Genomic DNA, 21,787 nt, shown 5'->3' on the forward strand with positions numbered 1-21,787 from the left:
GGTTCCCTGTAGAAAAGTTTAATTTTTTTTACCTCCAAGTTTTTGTTAGCCATCTAACCTCTCCAAATCTTCCCCCAGATGTTTCTTATAGTATATATTTTAGCCATAAGGATTCAGTTCATTTATTAGATGAGAAAAGGCTAACGGACTGGAGAAGAGAAAAATCTCAAAACTTTGCAATTGCTGTCCAAAGGGAGAAGCACCTTCCCTTCTACTTAGGTTCAAGCATTCTCAGGGACTTGGACCGCCCAACAGGGTCCTGGCATAATGAAGGAGAGACAATAAAGGGGAAAGAATACCTCATCTTGAAAACTTTATCAGGAATCTTTGTACTCACCCAGCCTCTCCTGGACTCTCTGTGTTTATTTCAGTTGCCATTCTTCATTGTAAGATATTTCTCCCATGATTCTGCCATGAAGGGGAATGGGTCAAATTAAAGACAGTAAATGGGAACACTTGGCCAAGCAGTGCCAGGAGCCTGATCATTTCCCTCTACTGTGTCCTCTCTAGTGAGTGACAGCTGAGAGGCATGGTGCCTGTGTGCCTCACTAAGCATGACCTCCTGCCTACTTGTTTTAACTTGGAAATTACATATTTACAAATAGAAATGTTTCCATTGATTTGCAAAGTCTCATGAGTCTGATCCACTGTTTTGAGCCATGTTTAATAGTATTTTTGAGGATTTTTTTTTGGTTTAAAAAGTAAAGTTACTTGTGCTTTACAATTTAATTTAATGCATACTTTATTGTACTTACTCTCATTGTTGGCTAATGAAAAAGTATTATAAGACCAAGCTGGAAGAGAACTATAAAATATCCATTTTTGGAAAGCTTTGCTTGTTTTGCATCTGTGGTTTTCTGGCCACTTGTCATTGTAGTAAAACTCCATTATGGCACTTAGGTTGACTGAGTGTTCGCTGCCACAGTGCAGTGTAGCACACAAAATGCCAATTTCCAATCTAGCCTTTTGTTGGAAGACTGTGAAGAAGCTTTTCTGAAGAACACTGAAGGAAAACCACGATTAATCTATCATCGTTTAGAGGATGGAAAAGTCAGTTCCGATTCTGTCCAGCATTTGATTGATCAAGTTTCTAACCTAAACAAGACCAACAAAGCCAAGGTAAAATTCACAGGATTTTCAGAAGAGCATGCTTGGCTGAGGGAAATGCTGGAGCAAAGGCATGAGGTGGGCATGGGCCTGGCATGTTTGGGGAGAAGAGGGAAGCCAGTGTGGCTGAAGCAGATGAGCGAGGGGTGTAGTAGGAGAGTTCTTCAATTGTGAAGAACATTGGAGGCCATTTTGAGAAGTTTGGCCTTTCCCTTGAAGTAAGATGGGGAGCCATTGCAAGACTTTAAGCAAAATATTGACAAGACTCGATGTGATCATCTGACAGTGATCTTTTTGGCTACTGTGTTGGGAATAAACAGGTGTTTAGATGGGAGTGTGCATAATCTGAGAGCTGCTGGTGTCATCCAGGTGAGGGATGCTGGTGACTCAGAGCAGGGTGGTGATAGGATATGATGGGAAATGGTACGATTCTGGATCAATTTTGACAGTAGAGCCACTGGAATTTCCTAACAGATTGGTTTTGGGCTCTGAGAAAAAGAGAGGAATGAATAGCAACGTGTGGCTAGAAAGAATATGAATCTGTGAATGGACAAATCAGATTGTTTTTTGCGCTTTCCTCCCAAGTACAGAGTCCTTCTATCTACTGACCAAGATGTAGTGTAAGGAGGAGACTTTTTAAAAAAATATAAACTATTTTTAAGTGTAGAGACAAGGTGTCATTTTTTTGCCCAGGCTGGAACTCCTGGCTCAAGCAATCTTCCTGCCTCGGCCTCCCAAAATGCTGGGATTATATGGGTGAGCCACTTCATAAGAACACTGGGAAAAACAAAAAGCTGATGATAGCAGTGAGAAAAATTTGATCATCCCTAGATGAATGACAGGATAATTTTTAGAGTAGAGATGACAGGTTTTCATTGCTGTACAATGAGGTAATTTGGTAAATGTGAAGAATAGAATTGAAAACAACTCTAGGATCTTGACACAAGTTTTTATTTCTCTGTACCCAGCCAGAAAATAAGGTCAAATGTAAATACAAGCACTTATATTTATATCATTTAATATTGAAAAGATAGCTTAAGACCAGCATGACATATGAAACCAAAGAGCCTGAAACAAAAAAGAAGTGCATTTTATAATCTTCAGAGCCATTTCATTCTTTGTTTTATTTTAGTATCAGCCTAGTCCACTAGGTCCCACAATAAAAGATATTCACCATCTTACCTTTATCCTATTTATTCTATAAATATGGCTTCTAAAAAATTAGTATACTGGAAGAATGAGGTTATTTTATAAAAATAGGAGCAAAATAAGATCTATCATGATTATAAATATAGGGTAAATTTCCATGCTGGTTCACTTGGTATGCTTTGTAAAATCATTGCCTTGTTCTAATTTTAATTCAAATATTAATCATTTTATAGCAATGTATATGTTCTTTACAGATAGGGCATTCTTTAAATAAGCTCAAAGGCTACTATTTTACATAGCAAAATACTATTTTGCTTTTTTGTTTTGTTAAGCTATTGCTTTACCGACAAAAATTGATTTTGATGCATTTTAAAGGATGTGTATGTTGAGTGGTATGGAAATACATAAGACAAAATTTCGACATTTAGGGCAAAAAAAACGTATACTTTTTGTTTTATTGCACCATTGTTCACATTAAATCCTTTGTGTGACCTTGGACAGGTTACCTAACTTACCTTAGTGAAATGGAGATAATAGTAATGTCTCCCTCATAAAGTGGTTGTGAGGATAATTGAGCGAATATATGTTAAGTACTTGGAATATTTTCTGACACATAAGCACTATGAAAGTGTTTCCCACACCACTTCCTCCTGCTATTATTATTTTTTGTTCTTGTTATTGTTAAACTTTTTTTTTTAGATCATTGATCACTCAGGAGATCCAGCAGAAGGAGTATATAAAACTTACATTTGTGTGGAAAAGATTATTAAACAGGTAAATATGCATTCACTGCAAGATTTCATCTAAAATACTTTAAGACTGTTTTCTATAAAATTGAATTTTCCAGAGAAAATCACTGTTTGTGTTTTGAAAACAGCACCTGAGGGAAGTGCCATTGTTTCTCTTGGGAGTCCGCCCCGCAGTGTGACTGTGGCATTACTAGGACCATGTATCTTTATCTCTCATCTGTCTCACAGAGCTGTTTGATGCTCTAATACATGTAGAATGTAAAATGTGTTACCTAAGTACTAGGTAAAAAGTAGTTGAGGGAAAATGTTCATTTTATTCAGTAGAGAAGCTCCTCAGATTCTGTTTGCCCTTGAATTTTCATATATTAGAAAAGTCCTCAGATTTTCCTATCACGTTATCCCTAACAGCAAAGAGGGTTGAAAGCAAACCTCCAGGGGAATGAGAACATGGACTGTGGAGGGGTCTTGAGCTGGGAGTTTCTATGAAGTTTCTTATGTTATCTTGAAAATGTATGTGCGTTATGTATTCTGCTTGATTTTATGCCTGTGTTTATGTTTAATATAAAAAAATCATTTTTAATTATGTATCAGAAAAAACAGTAATAATTATAATAAAAAATAAATAACCTTCACATGTTCAAGTAAAATGAGCACAATGGGAAAATGTACTGTGGTTAGCCTGGAGTTGCCTATACCTCCTGACATCTCCTCAGGGAACCAGGGGCCCTATTTGAGAAGTAAGGGATTAGATTATTTTTCATAATTAAAAGACTAAATAGGACAACAGAGATATCAAGAAATCACATATTAGCAATTTAATTCTTCTATTTCTTAGGCATTAACACAACTTTTATAATTATTCACTAGTTGTTTATAACCAAAGATTTTGTGTAACATATTTCAGAAAACAAATCCCATGGAGGTCAAATATCCCTCTAAATTTACTTTTAATAAAAAGTTCTTTGTTTCTAATGTTTTAGAATTTTTTTATTTGTTTTTAAATTAGTGTTTATTTTTATAGTTATAAATGTATTCTTGTGTGTATTATACAAAGGCCATAGGTTTGAACTTGCCTTCCTCAGTAGGTGAAGCACATTGAGCCTGTGCACTAACCCCTGCTATGAGATCTTTATGTCCTTCATTCATTTTTGTGTGTTTGTTCTTTGTGTTCAGGACATATTGGGCTTTGAGAACACAGACCTGGAGGCTAAGGATTTGGGTAGGGAAGATTCCATTCCAGAAGAAGATGATTTTGGTGATGTTCTGTGGGACATACATGATGAACAAGAGCAAATGGAAACTTTTCAGCAGGCATCTAATTCAGCCCATGATTTGGGATTCGAGAAAGTAAGCATTTGGAGTATTGTTCTAACAAAGATCAGTCACCACTTAAAGGCTGTATTGTTATTGTATTTTCACCTAAATATAGTCCAGGTTTTTGATTGTGTTAGTTATCTGTTCTTATGTCTTGATTATGCATGTTGAGATATGCTTAGGTTTGTACAATATGAAAGATAGGAGATGCAAATAAACTTAGGAACACCAAACATATTTAGTTACAGGTTAGGATTTACTAACCACATGTTCATAATGCCACCATCTGCAAGTCCCAGGCAGGATTAGTATAGCTGGGACACTTGAGAAGAATAGTAAAGCTATTTACTCTTCCTAGTTCTTAAAGGAATCAAAATATCAAACATTCAGAAAACAAAGTACAGTAGTTCATGCAGTAGGCAGTTTCTTATTGGTCTTGCAGCATCCTTAAATATCTAAACAAATTAATAGAACTTAAAGTGTACAAAGAAATCTATGTCCAAGTTCAAAAATACTTAATATTTGAAAAATAAAATAAGAACTAATATTTTAAAGTATATTACAGTAACTAAAATTAACAGTTATATTTTTATAGAACTTTTATAATTTGGACTGTATGTTTATGTGCTGGTTTCATCACTTTCTAACTGGATTTTGATCAGATTACTTGGCCGCTCTAAACTTGACTTTCTTATCTGTAAAATGAGAATAATTAATAGTACCTGCCTTATAGGGTTCCTGTGAGGATTAAACCAGATAATGCACATAAAGTGCTTAACACAATACCAGGCACATAATAGATGTTAAATAGGCCAGGTGAAGTGGCTCATGCTTGTAATCCCAGGACTTTGGGAGGCTGGGGCAAGGAAGATCACTTGAGGCCAGGGGTTCAAGACCAGTCTGGGCAACATAGTGAAACCTTGTCTGTACAAAAAATAAGAAAAATTAGCTGGGCATGGTGGCTCATACCTGTAGTCCCGGCGACTTGGAATGCTGAGGTGGGAGGATCCCTTGAGCCCAGGAATTTGGGGCTACAGCAAGCTGTGATCATGCCATTACACTCCAGCCTAGAGACAGTGTGAGATCCCATCTCTAAAAGAATAAAAATAATAAAATAAATGTTAAATTAGTTGTTATTTTATAAGAGAGTTTTATTGGTATTGTCATTTTATAAATGAAGAAACTAAGTATAGTGAACCTCAGTTCACCATAAAAGCACATAGGGAGCAGATTGTAGATCTGGGAGTTGAATCTAGTTCTTCTGGCTCCAAAACTGTATGTGTTTTCTTCTATAGCAAGAGTTCTTAACTTGGGAGCCATGCGTCTATAAGTGGGCTTTATGTGGGACCATGAACTAAGTTACTGGGGTTTACAACATAATCAATAAAGCCTTCCTTCACTTACAGGATGCTGCAGGGTGCTCCCTGTATCACACTTCCTTCAGAAGCATCATTTCTATCAGAATTATTTGAGTTCTTGGGGAATACATTCTGTATTTAGATATAACAAGCATACAAAATGATTGAACAACTATACCAAGTAATCATTTATAGTACTTGCTGGAGAAGTTTGCTACTTTTAAAGCCAGCCTAACTCTAGCCACAAAGTACTTATAACACATTTTTTAAAAATTCCTCATCATTTAACCACTGGTACACCTAAAGAGCATCTCAACTTCCAAGATAACTTTGGAAACACTTTAAAAGTACTAAGATACTTTGTTTTCTGAGTGTGCCCTTTTCAGCTCTGAACCAATTCAGAGCTGGGAAATATGGGTTTTGGGACTTCACATAGAACTTACTTAATTTCAGCAGGATCTCAGGCACCCTGTCCTAACCTGATTCTCTTGGGCAGGTTGGGAGACTCCAAGGCCCCAGATGAAACCTGCTGTTATTTGAACCTATTGTCAGCAATACCTGGAAACTGAGATGGTCTTCAGGACAGGTGTTTGTTCTTCTGACCAGGAAAACTAGTATGCCTGCCAAGGCCCTCAAGGCCTTCTGTGGTACTTTGTGTGATTTGGGGGCTACAGTGTGATGCAGTGAGCTCCCACAGCATTCTGCAAACATCTGAATGTTGCTAAACCCCACATGGACCTGATGTGTTGTCACCCATTAATTTTCAGCAATACTATGTATAGAAGAAATTGGGGTCCATTCTTAGTTTACTAGTTCAGGCATATTTCAGCAGTCATAAAAAATAAGCAATTATGAGAGTACTGTCAACTAAAAGTAGATTTCGTTTTCTCCAATGCTTTTCTCCAGTGCTTTCAGAGAATAATCAGAAGTTGACTCTCTTCAGAATTCTCAGAGGCATTTGTGTACTTCCTCACAATTTAAATTCATTTTTGTTCCTAGTATTACCAACGCCTTAATGATCTAGTGACGGCACCGGCCCCGATTCCACCCCTTCTGGTGTCTGGAGGACCAGGTTCTGGAAAGTCCCTTCTTTTATCAAAGTGGTATGATGCAGTGCAATTTAATTGTTCTTATCATCGTTGTCTTTTCAATTACTGAGTTCATTCAACAAAATGTATTGCATGTCTACCTTCTGCATGGCCTAAACATTTAAAAAGCACAAAGGAGTAAAATAATAGGCTCATGGCCTAAAATGTATAGAATTTAAATGTCAGAAGATACGGAATGAGAAAGGAATAGGAAAGTGAGCATTTATGATTATGTACATAAATTACATAAACAAGAGCTATGGCAGTGCTGTTAAGGGAGTGATCAGAGTGACATGGAATTGGGTGGATTATAGAGGAATGTGCCTTTATTTTTAATTATTCATCTTAAAAGTTTCATTGGGATTTTAAATATTTGAAACAAGACAAAAACAGACTAGAGTAAAATAAATCCTGCAGAACATCAAAATTAAGGGTAACCTTTACTATGAATGCAATCTAGTTTGTCAAATTACAGACTAAGGTTCATATAAGCTAATAAACTTTGTTATTTCATTATATTATTTGAAAACAAGTAATAAGAATATTTTCTTTCATTACTGTTTACATTGAAGAGTTAGTGCATGTAATTGTTTTCTTCCTATTGCCCTTTCATTTAAAGTTATGTTTGGAAAATAATATTTTTATACCTAACAAATTTTTCTCTAGTACATTTTTAATTAAAAGTTAATGCTTATCTTACTAATACCTTAATCTCCAATGTAAACTACTTTTGTTTACATTAATTAACATCAATTTGTATTTAAAATGAATCTGTGATTTTTTAAAAATATTATTTAAAAGAATCTATAGATGGAGTAAAAACAGAAATCTCTGTATTTAGTCAAAAGCGACTGACCATCTTACAGATAGGCAGCATTTGATGTTTAGTGTATTGTAAATTCTCTTTTATGTTGACAGTAACGGAGCTTCATCAGTCTTATTGAAGTTCTTTTTCTTTCAGGATTCAGCTACAACAGAAGAATTCCCCTAACACACTGATTCTTTCTCATTTTGTGGGGAGGCCCATGTCAACCAGCTCAGAGTCTTCCTTGATTATTAAACGACTTACTCTAAAGGTATAGTATGCTATCTTTTGGAATTATCAGAATTTTATTTAGATTCGGAAATTGTTGGGACTAATAAGTACCTAATGATAATTAGGTGCCTAATTTTCAATATTATCCACTTGTTTTTTGTATAAGGTTAAAAATAATACCCAATGAAATCAGGTCCTCTTGGTGACGCAATTTTGGTTTAAAAAGTAGGGATAGACATATTTCCCACCATCTCTGATAAAGTATAACTTCTTTACTTGCTCTGTGTTCTGTTCTTGTAGTTGATGCAGCACTCTTGGTCAGTGTCTGCTCTGACATTGGATCCTGCTAAGCTTCTGGAAGAATTTCCACGTTGGCTAGAAAAACTCTCTGCTCGCCATCAAGGCAGCATCATCATCATTATTGATTCTATAGATCAAGTTCAGGTACTGTTTTCACTTTGTAATTTATTAATGTACTCAGACAAAAATATCAGTAATGGCTATAGCAGGCATTTAAATTATATGTTTATGAAAAGGAAATGTTGTTTCTTTTATTTCTGCTTAATTTCTAAGGAGGAAGCATGTGGATAAAAAAAAATGTATTGTATGCCAGTAGACACTAGCACTGTATTGGGAAAGACAACCAAATTTACACAATTAGGAAAGTATTCGTTTTGACATATATTTAGGGCTTTGACATTTCCTTAAATGTCTAGAGTTCAAATTGGTGATAATGGTGTTTTGCCACTTGTTCTTTTAAAAGTCTACAATAGATCATACAAAGATGAGATTTTTATCCTTAATAAAAATAAGAGAAACTTAATGGGAATTTTATTTGGAGAGCTATTACTGAACTGTTTTGAAATATTTTGATTAATAGATTGAATTTTGTTTTTATATTTTTAAGCAAGTTGAAAAACACATGAAATGGCTGATAGATCCACTGCCAGTGAATGTAAGAGTAATTGTTTCTGTGAATGTAGAAACATGCCCTCCAGCATGGAGGTACGATGCTAACTTTAGTTCTTTCAGATTATGTGAAATGTTTTAAGTAGAAACAGGGAAAGGTTTTTGAGATGCATTTGTGTTTTTCATATAAGTGGCAGTGAGGGTGGGGAGAAGTGGATGAATTCAAGAAGAAGATACAATCCATAGGATTTAGTGGGAGATTAGATCTGGGATATGAGGGAAAAGGATGATTCCTGAGTTTCTGACTTGAGAAATTAAGTAAATGTGGTTTCATGAACTGAAATTGGAAACACAGAGGACAGGAAAGTTTGTGGGGGAAAGGTGGTGAGTTTAGTTTTTGGACATGGTTTGAGTTACCAGTTGTAGCACCAAGTAACTGGTAGGCAGTTAAATTTTTGGATGAGGAAAACAGGGAAAGGGCAGAGCTGGGAATAATAGAGTAGACACCTGTTATCTTGAAATTCAGGCTCACTTTAATGGCCATCAAAAAAGTAATACAGTGGTTGAATTCTGTAGGGCAGTGTTGTTACTCAACCTATTTTTGCCCCCTAAGAAGCCTTTTTAGATATTTTCTTTCTAATCACCCCCCCTAAGAAATTTTAATCCCATACACATACTATATATAAACAGATGTATGTGTGTATTTGTGCTTTATACATAAAAAGAGTAAGGTTTTTTTCACTTCCCCAGAAGAAACAATTTTCACTACCACGTTGAGGATGCATGTTTTTATAATTAAATTCCAATTGCATTATAAGTACTTATGGACAACAACTGTGTCTTATACCAGTCCTCATACATAGGTGATAATAGCTGTGCTTAGTTTTACTGATAGCATAAGATGTAGAACTAGAAATATTTTACTACTTAACTGTCTAATATATATATACTATTTATTTTGTAATACTCTTTGTTGTGATTTATTGCTGAAAGTAATTATATGTATGTTAGAAAGAGTGAAATAAATTACTGGTTTTTCATATGATTAAAAGAGATTGGTTTTGATTGTTTTATAAAGGTAATATAAAAACAATTAATTCCTGTCGTGGATTCTAACTTGTAGGTAGATTACAGTTCTTGATGTATTATTAGAATTCCATTTTTCTTTTCTTTAAATAAAAGGTTGTGGCCTACACTTCATCTTGATCCTTTAAATCCAAAAGATGCAAAATCTATTATAATTGCAGAATGCCAGTCTGTGGACATTAAGTTGAATAAAGAGCAGGTAAGTATTTTTAATTTTGATGCTGTCTTTTACTATCAGCTTTCCTATAAAAAAATCTCATGAGACTTAAAATTCAATATAGGAGCTCTGTTGTTATAGGGAAAATTGGAGTTTAGTAATTAGTAAGTACATTCCCTCTTAAACTAATGACAGGCAGAGAGAAAGCAATAAAAAAGATCTAGGTCCCAATGTTTACTTTACTATATAATATTAGGCAGGTATTTTATAAGCAAAAAATATTTGCCATGTCTGTGGTCTGCAGTTGGGACGCTGACCATAGCCAAGGATCTTGCACTACACAGTGTGATGTTCCTGATGGCAGAAACAGTGTCTTTTCTGCTGGGATATTTATTGCTGGCTCAGTAGTGAAGACCTCTTAATTCCAGGATGGTTTTTGTATTTTCATTTTGTTTTTTGGTAAACTGGTGTAGGAGAAGAAGCTAGAACGACACTGTCGTTCTGCTACAACCTGCAACGCCCTTTATGTCACCCTTTTCGGCAAAATGCTTGCACGGTAAGTGGTGGTTATTTTACATGATCTTCTGCATGTTTGAGTTTGCTGCAGATCTCTTCCTCACCATGCAAAACTGAGGACCAATCATTACAACATTCTCCTGGGCCACTCAGATTCTGTTCTTTCTAGTGGTGATACTAATATTCTGTGAGAATGTGACTTATAACTGAAGATTGAGTAGCCCCTGGTTTATCATAACTTGTTAATAGATTTGGCTAATTTTCATCACACTAACCCTTTCTCTACTGGAGGTTGCAAGAGAAAGCCAACTTCTCCGTCATTTGGAGCCCATCCATGAGTGCTCATTGCCACCTGCCTAAGGCTCCTGGCTTTGGGAAAGTGGAGGAAATGGCTGAGGTGTAAGAATGTTATTTCAGGTGTCCTTGAATATTTGTAGGTAGGCAGGTATGTAGGCAGGAATTTTTAATTGTCTCTGTTCTCAATTCCTGATAAAGTCTTCATCATAAAATAGTTCTATTTTAGATACCCATTAGTAATCTGCTTTACATAAGCACTAAAATGTTTTACTACTTTGATTTTTTCAGTACCACTTTAATCTACTTTGTTCCCAACCACAGGTAAAGAAGATGAATACTTTTTTTGGTATTCACCATAATCATTAGTGATTCTGGTACAACTCATATTTCCAGACACAGAATCTAGTACTAATGCCACATTCTCATCTTGAGCACCAAACTTGAATCTTCTGGGCTAGACATGGTGGCTCATGCCTGTAATCCTAGCACTCTGGAAGGCCAAGCTAGGAGGATCACTTGAGATCAGGAGTTGGAGACCAGCCTGAACATGAGTGAAACCCTGTCTCTACTAAAAATAGAAAAAAAAAAAAATTAGCTGGGCAACCAAAAATAGAAAAAATTAGCCGGGCATGGTGGCGCATGCATGTAGTTCCAGCTACTCAGGAGGCTGAGGCAGGAGGATTGCTTGAGCTCAGGAGTCTGGGGTTGCTGTGAGCTAGGCTGATGACATGGCACTCTAGCCTGAGCAACAGAGTTAGACTCTGTCTCAAAAAAAAAAGAAAAAAATTTAATCTTCTGAAACTTTAAATTGCCTGTGATATTTCTACCATCTTTTCCTAGTGTTAGAGTTGTGGTGATGTATCTGGCCTCTGTGAACATCAGTAGTACAATAAGTACAGTTTAAGACTGTGAGTCATTTTCTATACATTTCATACTATTTATTGAAGGTATTTTAAGAGGGACTATGGACTTTTGTCTTTATAAAGTATAAATCTTTATATTTAAAAATGAAACTACTGGTAAATATTCCATAATATTTTAAAACAGACTCCTCTATTTACTGATTTTGTTTATTTTAGCTTGGTGTTTTCAAAATTCTGGCTCTATACAAATTTAATTTGCTTGTCTAACTAACTAACAATACTTACCATTACTTCCCTGCTTCCTGTATATAGATGGCATGCTTCTAGATGATAAGAACCACGTCTTACTCATTTTTGTGTTCCATAAGGCATAGTAATTACTTGACATATAGTGTCAGCATATGTTTATTAAATGGAATTAAATGGTATACAGCAAAATAAACTCCATGACTCTAGCAGCCCCATAAAACTACCATTTTCCTGTATGATGTTTTATGGAATTCCTTTCATTAGTTGCAGTGCAAAAAAAAATTTTTCACTCATGTTGGCAGTCTATAAGAAATTAAATCTCTTCTCAATTCCAACAGTGCTGGGAGAGCAGACAATTTAGACAAAATCCTGCATCAGTGTTTCCAGTGTCAAGATACTGTTTCATTATATAGACTCATTCTGCGCTCTATCCAGGAGTCCACAGCAAATGATGTGGGTAAAGAACTAATGAAACAGGTAAAGTAAAATAAACTTATAAAAGGAGGCTTTGCCTGTTTGTATTTGTGTGTGAATTGTAGTACATAACAATTGTTTTTAAATTTGTGCTTAAATATGTTTCAAGCATATACAGGAATGCTGGCAGCCATAATGTGCTTGTAGAAATTTGCATCTTCCTAATTATCACTGAGATTTATCACCTTTTCATATTTATTGGCTATCCTTGTTTCCTCTTATATGAATTGCTGGTTCAAGTCCTTACCCATTTTTTAACTGGCTTGTTTGTCTTTCTTATTGATCTGTAGGAGTTCTTAAATGTTCTGCATACTGAATACAAATCCTTTAGTATAGAATTTGCAAATAAATGTCTTTTTCCTGTTTGCTGCTTGTTTTAAGTTTATGGTATCATTCATTATATAAAATTTTATTTTGATGAAGTCAAATTTATCAACAGCTTCCTTTATGGTTTATACCTGTTATATGTTTAAAAATTCTTTGCTGTCTTCAAAAGATGTATGATTAGCAAAAAAGAGAAAAAAAATTTTGTTCTCATAAAAGCATTCACATTTTCTCTGTCTGTCTCTGTCTCTCTGTCTCTCTCTCTCTCTTTCTCCTTCAAAGAATTTTATAGTTTTTCCCTACATGTATAAGTTCTTAACTCATGTTGATTTATTTTTATTATATAAAGAAGTGATCCAAGCCGGGCACGGTGGCTCACGCCTGTAATCCTAGCACTCTGGGAGGCTGAGGCGGGCGGATTGCTCGAGATCAGGAGTTCGAAACCAGCCTGAGCAAGAGCAAGACCCCGTCTCTACTATAAATAGAAAGAAATTAATTGGCCAACTAATATATATAGAAAATTAGCCGGGCATGGTGGCGCATGCCTGTAGTCCCAGCCACTTGGGAGGCTGAGGCAGAAGGATTGCTTGAGCCCAGGAGTTTGAGGTTGCTGTGAGCTAGGCTGACGCCACGGCACTCACTCTAGCCTGGTCAACAAGCAAGACTCTGTCTCAAAAAAAAAAAAAAAAAAAAGAAGTGATCCACTTTTAAATCTTTTGTCATGTGGCTAATTAATTGTTCTTTTTACTAAATAGTACATCTTTTCTGCTGATTTGCAATGCCACCTGACAAATATGAAGCTTACATATAAATATCAGTCTTTATCTAGGCTATTCTATTCCAATTTTGCCTATTCTTTGTCAATACGCTATCTTAGTTGTTAGAACTTTAAGCTTTGATATTTGCTTGGGCAAATCCCCTTTTATTATTATTCTTCACAATTGTCTTGGCTAATTTTCCATCTGTATTTTTAGAATTTGGCTTCTAAAGTGCCATGGAACCTCATTTTGGAATAATGATTGGAATTACATTGAATTGAGAGATTAAATTTTATATATATACTATCTTATTCTTGATTAATGCCTTTTGGATAGTGTGTTTTATCTTAAGAAATTTGTTTCTTGGTTTATTAAATCATTTGATTATAAGTTCAGGTAAAAAGTCAATACACTTAAAAGAACTATGGAAATTTTCATGGCTGTTAGCTACTGGTAGAGCTACCTTATGATCGTTGTTCGTTGGTTTTCCTACCTAGATTCTCTGCCTCATCAATGTTAGTCACAATGGCGTGAGTGAATCAGAATTGATGGAACTCTATCCTGAGATGTCCTGGGCTGACTTGACCTCTCTTATTCACAGTTTACACAAAATGTGTTTGTTGACTTATGGTTGTGGCTTGCTCAGGTTTCAACATCTACAGGTAAATGTTATTTTAAACATCTTTTAAGAAGATTTTTTACTCACAAATGTCAACATATTATTCCATGTTATATTATTTTAAATGTTTCAGTTACAAGACAAAATTGATATCTGAAATTTTATACTACAATCTTTTCGTGATGATTTTAGGTTAGATGTAAAATTTAGTTCATATTATGCTTATGTAGTACCTTTATGAGGTGAATATTATCTTAAAAGGTAGTTTCTGCCAAATTATTAAATGGGTAGATCTCATGTTGTGTTCTTACCACAGTAAAATTTTAAAAATTAAAAAAAGTACCAGTCACAAACCACCAAAAGAAACTTTTTTAACTTAGTTTCTTTCTGGAAGTGAAAAAAATTATTTTTCAGAATTGTGGTATTATTATACAGTCATGTGTCACTTAACAACAGGGATATATTCTGAGAAATGCATTGTTAGGTGATTTCATCATTGTACAAACATCAGAGTATACTTACTCAAACCTAGATGGTATAGCATACTACACAGCTAGGCTATATGGCATGGCCTGTTTCTCTTAGGCTACAAATCTGTACAGCTTGTTACTGTACTGAATATTGTAGGCAGTTTTAACACAGTGTTAAGTATTTGTGTATCTAAACATAGAAACTATATATTAAAAATATGGCATAAAGATTTAAAAAATGATAGGCCTGTACAGGACAGCTCCATTATAATCTTCTGGGACCACCATCATATATGCAGTCTGTTGTTAACCAATACATCAGTATGCAGCACTTGACTGTATATGTATTATGAGCTTAGACTCTGAAAGCAGTCGGCCTCCTTTCTTAACTCAGCTTAATTAATAGCTGTCTAACTTTGGGCAAGTTCTGAGCCCTGTGCAGACTTTTCCAGTTTGCCAGAGGGGTTGTGAAGATAGTTAATTGAAGTAGTCCTTGGTCCTTGTGAGGTACTAGACATGATGTTCAGCACACAATAGTAAATCTTTAGGAACTATTGCTAATATAATTCTTATCATCTGCAATGCCATGGTTGATTTTTTATATATGTATACAAATGCAAATGAAGTCTTTCCTTTGAGCATGCTGTATTTGTAGATGTGTATCACTTGAATATAATTCTTTTTAGTAACTTTTGACTGCAAATTTCTGGGATTTTTAATGTATTAACTAAAAGTTTGAATTAAATTGGGTTTTAAGTTCTTAATAGTACAAGAATTTTTATTCTAACATCAGCTTATCACATAAATATATCCTGAATTTAAAAATGTTCTAATGACATTTCTGTTATACAACTATAAAATGGAAATAATTATAAGCTCTTTTTTTACAAATTTTTGTTAGATACAGTGGCTTACATAAAATAGAATGCAGTATTTTTTCTTTTTCTCCCTAGGCTTGGGAAGCAGTGAGATTGGAGTACATGGAATGTCCCACCATAATTTCTTCATACAAGCAAAAGCTAATCAACTATTTCACCTTGCAGCTAAGGTATTATAAATGTCCATATTGTTCTTCTGTAACTCCTGTAACACATTCTAACTTTTTGTCCTTCTCTTTCTTAGCTTAAAGTATAAAAATTTAATATTTACAAAAAAGATTAAATCCCTTCCTTATTCTGTTAACGTCAAAAGTTCAAAAGATCTTCTAAGTCTTTTCATATTATGCTAAGGGTTTACACTTAAGAAAAATCGATGCAGGATCATTTTATTATTTTACTCCAGTTAAACAGTTTAAAATATGTGTGCATGTAAGGTATCTGTGTGTGTGTAGTTGGGGCCATTGAGGATTATTTTTAATAGTTCAATTTTAGGAAAATACCTTTTGAGTTTGGTTGATGGTTCTGAATATCACTGAATTTATTTTCATAGATTGGTAAAGTTTCTGATTTGACCAAACTTTCTCAGTATTAGATTATGCTTAAAGAATCAGAGATATACATTAAATATATTTTTCTTCCTTCAACATTTGTCCAAAGCCTTTCGAAGCAATCTCATTGTAGGAAGATATTAGTGAGTGTTGTTTTCCCTTTCTCATAGTCAGGACCGAGTGACTTGGAGAAGTGCAGATGAGCTCCCTTGGCTTTTCCAGCAGCAGGGAAGTAAACAGAAGTTGCATGATTGCCTTCTCAATCTCTTTGTGTCTCAAAACCTTTATAAAAGGTAAGAAACTTATTATAAGATATCTTTCCCTAGAAAGACAGATTTAAACAGTTGGTAAGTTTAACAAAGAAAAAATAGCATTTTTAATTTTAAAATGAGTCCAGTTTCAGTGGTACCCAAAATACAAACAGTGTGGGAGGAGTTTTGAAACAATCTGCAAATTGCTATGAGATCTACTTTTTCCAAGAGGAAGACAGAATATTGCTGCTTCATAAAATCAGAGCTGGAATGATTTTGGGACAAGGTTATATTGTATTTTTACATTTAAGCAGGTTTAAATCTAAACTACCCTGAAAGGTAGTTCATAATAGCTGCTTCTTAGGACCTTTAGATATCTCAAAGTGTAGCCTTAAAACCAGACTCTGGGCTCCAAATGGAATCTGTCTAGTGTTGAATTTAAAGAAAGAATTACCCTGATTAACAAATGTACTGTGTTTATCTCTTCTGGTATGTTTGAGTTTATCAGCAGCAGAACTTCTGACCTACTGAGTCAGTCAGCAAGCCAAGTTTCTGACCTAAATAAGGTTCATACGGGGTTTTTCTGCCCTACTTAGAAATTTAGGCACTTTTCAAAAAATAGCTGCATAATTTGCTTTCTCCTGAGTGAACTCTCTCAAATTTCTTTGTTTCACCTCTTAAATTATTTCTGATCTCCATTCCAATTTTTCATGATTCCTTTGAAATCAGATTTGTTCTTTAGTTGTACTGGGCCACAGCCTGTTAGGAACCTAGCTGCACATCACTGCCTGAGCTCTCCTCCCTATCCCCACCCCATGGAAAATTGTCTTCCTAAGATTCATGGAACACAGCAGGATGTGAGCAGTGGGCGAACAAGCGAGTGAGGGAAGCTTCGTGCATTTACAGCCGCTCTCCATCACTCACAGTACCACATGAGCTCCACCTCCCCCTCCTAACCCCATCCGTGGAAAAATTGTCTTCCACGAAACCCATCCCTGGTGTCAAAAAGTTTGGGGACCACTGGTATCAGTTTTCCCATCCTACTTAAAAGTGTCTACAGCAGCAGTGCCCAACATTTTTGGTCCCAGGGACCAGTTGGGAGGGTGTGGGGGAGGCGGGTGGGGCTCAGGCAGTGATGTGAGCAATGGAGAGCGGCTATAATTACAGATGAAGCTTCACTGGCTTGCTGGCCACTCAATTGCTGTTGTGTGGGCCCCACCCTGCCCAGGGTCCTAGGTTCCTAAGTTTCATGGAAGACAATTTTTCCATAGTTGGGGAGGAGGAAGGGGAGGAGAAAGGAAGAAGGGGACGCTCTATGGTCCAGTCCCTAACAGGCTATAGACTGGCACTGGTCCACAGCCCAGAGATTGGGGACCACAGGCCTATAGAACAAATGAATAAGCTCACTTTTTATCAATCAATTACTTGATGAAAATGCAAAGTGGATACTCTATGACAGTTTGGCTGTGTTTCATTAGTTTCTTCTCTTTCAAATTTCCATCGTTTAAAATAATTTTGGGGGTGAACTCAGCAGTTGACTATATACCATGAAACATATAAAAAGATTCAGATAAATTTCCATTGGTGATTGGCCATGATGATGTTAACAATAACAGCCAACACTATGAAGTAGTTACTGTGTGCCATAATCTCCTTGGGGCAGGTAGTGTCATTGTCCGATTTCTGTAGATAAAGATGATGAAATCTAAGACATCAGACAGCCTACTCAAGATCACACACAGCTAGGAAGTAGTGGAACACATATGACAGTCTGAGTCCTACCTCACCACACTATACTTGCCTACTAATAAATTGTCAATAACTTGATATGAATTCTGACATTTTCATCCTATAGTGGATTTTAAAATTTGTTTTTCATTGAATTACTGTTATTTGTTGAAACAGAGGACACTTTGCTGAGTTGCTGAGTTATTGGCAGTTTGTAGGCAAAGACAAAAGCGCGATGGCAACAGAATACTTTGATTCCTTGAAGCAGTATGAGAAAGACTGTGAAGGTGAAGAGAACATGATTTGCTTAGCGGATCTTTATGAAACCCTGGGGCGGTTTCTCAAGGATCTAGGCCTTCTCAGTCAGGTAAGCTCAGAACCTCAGTGGAAAGTCAAAGACAGGGTGGGCTTTTCATGTTTACTCTTCTCCTCTTTTAAGGAGTTAATGTGGTTTTCATTTGTTGTGCTGAGATCGTTAATGTTTAATCAGATGAGAGATCTTAACAGCATTTTACTCTCTTTAATTGACCTTTCACCCTTTTTTCCACAGGCTGTGGTGCCTCTGCAGAGGTCTCTAGAAATTCGAGAAACAGCTTTAGATCCAGATCACCCAAGAGTAGCCCAGTCCCTCCACCAGCTAGCAAGTGTGTATGTGCAGTGGAAGAAGTTTGGCAATGCCGAACAACTGTATAAACAGGCATTGGAAATCTCAGAAAATGCTTATGGTGCAGACCATCCACATACTGCTCGTGAACTTGAGGCTCTTGCAACTTTGTACCAGAAACAAAATAAGTAAGATTTAGATCAGTGATACTCTGATTTTATAAAGAGAAGTTGCAGTTTTTTAATGCACTTATGAGGTAGACTTTGCTTTGTGGCTATGTTTTCCTTCATGTTCACATAATATGTCTTGATCTGGATCTTAACAGGGTAACAGGGAGACTTAGAACTACAAGATTCATCTCTACTTACAGATGAGTGAAGGATAGAGCACAGACTTTGGAATCAGATAGTCTTGGGTTTGAATTCTGCTCATTCACTAACTTTGTAATATTTGAGTACTTGAGTACATTACTATTATAGGTTGAGTATCCCTTATCCAAAATGCTTGGGACCAGAATTTGTATTTTTTCAGATTTAGGAATATTTGTATGTACATAATTAGCTATTTTGAGGATGAGACCCAAGTCTCAAGACGAAATTTATTTATGTTTCATATATACTTCATACACATAGCCTGAAGGTAATTTAATACAATATTGTTAATAATTTTGTGTATCAAACATTGTTTTGAATGGATTCTGACTGCAGCCTGTCACATGAGATCAGATGTGAAATTTTCTACTATGGCATTGTGTCAGTGCTCAAAAAGTTTCAGATTTTGGGAGCATTTCAGATTTTGGAGGATTTCAGAATTTCAGTTTTCAGATTAGGGATGCTTAACCTGTACAGGGCTAGTAAACCATTGCCCACAGGCCAAGTCCAGTTTTGTAAATAAGGTTTTATTAGAATACAGCCACAGTTTTTTCATTTATATATTATCTGTGATTGCTTCCATGTTTTAATGGCAGAATTCCTCACTTGGGTAGAAACCACATGGCCCACAGAGCCTAAAATATTAACTATTTAGCCCTTCACAGAAAAAGTTTGTTGATCCCTACTATAATAAGTCTTTCTTATCTATTAGGTACCCACTGAATGACATCTCTTCCTCTATCAGAAATTGTTTCTTTTACTTCATAAGTGATACATATTGGAACTTTTTCTTTTAACTTCTAGAAGTTTGTTTCACATAAATTTTGTATGAATTTCACATTTATATTTAACCAGAAATTAGCCTGTGTAGAAAAAAGTGCTGTAGCAACTAAAATTTTGGATTTTCATTTAGTTAGGTTGTCCTTTAGATACAAGATAAATTTGTTAAAACAGTTAAATGTCAGCTACTTAGAGGACTAATTTTGTTTTGTCGGATTTTGTTTCTTGAGGATTTTTGTTAGAGATTTTTAATTCCATATGACCATCACTTCAAGAATAATGCTGTATTTAATAGCCAAAAAAAAAAAGGTTTTATACTATGTGCTTTCATTTCAATGAAGTATACTTTGAATATGTTTCTATTATTTGACTTGCTGTACTTTTTATTTTAAGATATGAACAAGCTGAACATTTTAGGAAAAAATCCTTAAAAATTCGTCAGAAAGCTACAAGGAGAAAAGGCAACTTGGTAATGAGAGATTTGTTTTATGTTGTGTTTTGAACATAAGAGGAAAAGAGCATCTTTGAATATCTTAAGTACATAAACCTCACATTTTTAACAGCTTTAGATTTTTAAAGTGACTTCCAGAAAAGTACTAACATTTTCTTCATTTATAATATGTGTTTAAATATTAACATTACTGAGAAGTACAACTCAGTAGACTTAAAAAGTGGACTTTTATAATGTTCATCTAAAACTTGGACATTGGAAGATGGCATTTAAATCTACTTTGATTCTTTAAAGGTTTGGAAAAGGGAATAAAAGAAATTTAGTTAACATTTTACGTTAGATTCAAACGTGAAGAAATTCTTCCCCTTGAACACACAAAAAATTTTTCATCTTTCTAAGTTGCTGGTAAAATTTAAATGGAGCATATTTCTTTGTTTTAACTTAAAACAAAGTGCATTTTTAAGTACCTGATTAAGTTTTTAGCAATGGGTTGATAAATATCTACAAGTTAATTGTTATCTAATCTCTTTGAAGCACTTTGAGATATGGTTTACTTTCTAAACTATCTCATAATCACTTTCACAAAATAGTTTTTATGAATTTTAAAATGTGTTGCCATGTGGAAATGTGTATTCTTAATAGCTGTTAAATTCAGTGTGATACTTAAAATAATTGTCTAGATTATGGGGAAAAAAGCAAAAAGGATTTTTTAGGACCCTAGTATATTGTTTCAGAATCAAAGATTGTACCTACTTAGTGATTGTTTTTAATTGTTTTTCTTTGCTGCAGTATGGATTTGCCCTTTTACGTAGACGGGCCCTACAATTAGAAGAGCTTACATTAGGTAAGGACACACCTGATAATGCTCGGACCCTCAATGAACTGGGTGTTCTCTACTATCTTCAAAATAACCTGGAGTGAGTACCATGGTGTTAATAATGAAAATAAATATCCATTTCTCTCTTTAATGCAAAGCTGTTTTACATTTCTGTTAAGTCTAAGGTTAGAAAAAATTGATAAAAACCATGCCACATTTCATGTATGATGTTATGTAATGAATACTTAAAGACCATGGCATTTTCTCTTTTTCTTTTCACATTGTTTCGTAACTAAAAATTTATTCTACCACTTCCGTAGTATGTTTTATATGTTTATGAAAAGTGAGTTTGTGTAGATATTGTACATGAGCCCTCATAGCAGAAGAAACTTGGGACTAATGGAGAATAAAGAAAAGGATATAGATGGCTGCTAGTTTTATTTGTCAGTTTATTTGGACTAAAAACCTCAAAATGGCATTTATATTTATACTTTCTGGAGAAGATGTGTTTTTGGATTTCTTTAGATGTTATAAAAATATAACAGATTTGAAACTTTGTCAGAAAAATGTAACAAATATTTAGCTCACTTTACAGAACCTTCTGTGAAAAATCATGATGTATTCTTTTATTAAAAGTTATTTAGGGCTGGGCACTGTGGCTCATGCCTGTAATCCTAGCACTTTGGGAGGGTAAGGTGGGAGGATCACTTGAGGCCAGGAGTTTAAGACCAGCCTCAGCAATATAGCAAGACCCTGTCTCTACAAAAAACAAAATAAAATTAGCCAGGCTTGGTGGTATACATCTATAGTCCCAGCTACTTGGAAGGCTGAGTGTG

At 35.1% G+C, this 21,787-nt stretch overlaps 1 protein-coding gene across 1 annotated transcript in view; it reads left to right on the forward strand.

The window, feature by feature from the left end:
• The window catches only part of NPHP3 (nephrocystin 3), a 43,386-nt gene that overhangs the window by 13,246 nt on the left and 8,353 nt on the right, over window positions 1-21,787 (forward strand). Inside the window, exons 7-23 of the mRNA XM_012766864.3 lie at window positions 963-1,119; window positions 2,956-3,030; window positions 4,179-4,352; window positions 6,677-6,780; window positions 7,727-7,841; window positions 8,102-8,245; window positions 8,709-8,806; window positions 9,893-9,995; window positions 10,427-10,509; window positions 12,217-12,355; window positions 13,932-14,096; window positions 15,477-15,571; window positions 16,120-16,242; window positions 18,106-18,295; window positions 18,479-18,720; window positions 20,077-20,152; window positions 20,924-21,051. Of these exons, the coding sequence (XP_012622318.1) occupies window positions 963-1,119; window positions 2,956-3,030; window positions 4,179-4,352; window positions 6,677-6,780; window positions 7,727-7,841; window positions 8,102-8,245; window positions 8,709-8,806; window positions 9,893-9,995; window positions 10,427-10,509; window positions 12,217-12,355; window positions 13,932-14,096; window positions 15,477-15,571; window positions 16,120-16,242; window positions 18,106-18,295; window positions 18,479-18,720; window positions 20,077-20,152; window positions 20,924-21,051 (2,211 nt within the window). The remainder of the gene's footprint in view (window positions 1-962; window positions 1,120-2,955; window positions 3,031-4,178; window positions 4,353-6,676; window positions 6,781-7,726; window positions 7,842-8,101; window positions 8,246-8,708; window positions 8,807-9,892; window positions 9,996-10,426; window positions 10,510-12,216; window positions 12,356-13,931; window positions 14,097-15,476; window positions 15,572-16,119; window positions 16,243-18,105; window positions 18,296-18,478; window positions 18,721-20,076; window positions 20,153-20,923; window positions 21,052-21,787) is intronic.

The sequence above is a fragment of the Microcebus murinus genome, chromosome 1 (genome assembly GCF_040939455.1).
Source record: "Microcebus murinus isolate Inina chromosome 1, M.murinus_Inina_mat1.0, whole genome shotgun sequence".
In the NCBI taxonomy this organism is placed as follows: Eukaryota; Metazoa; Chordata; class Mammalia; order Primates; family Cheirogaleidae; genus Microcebus; species Microcebus murinus.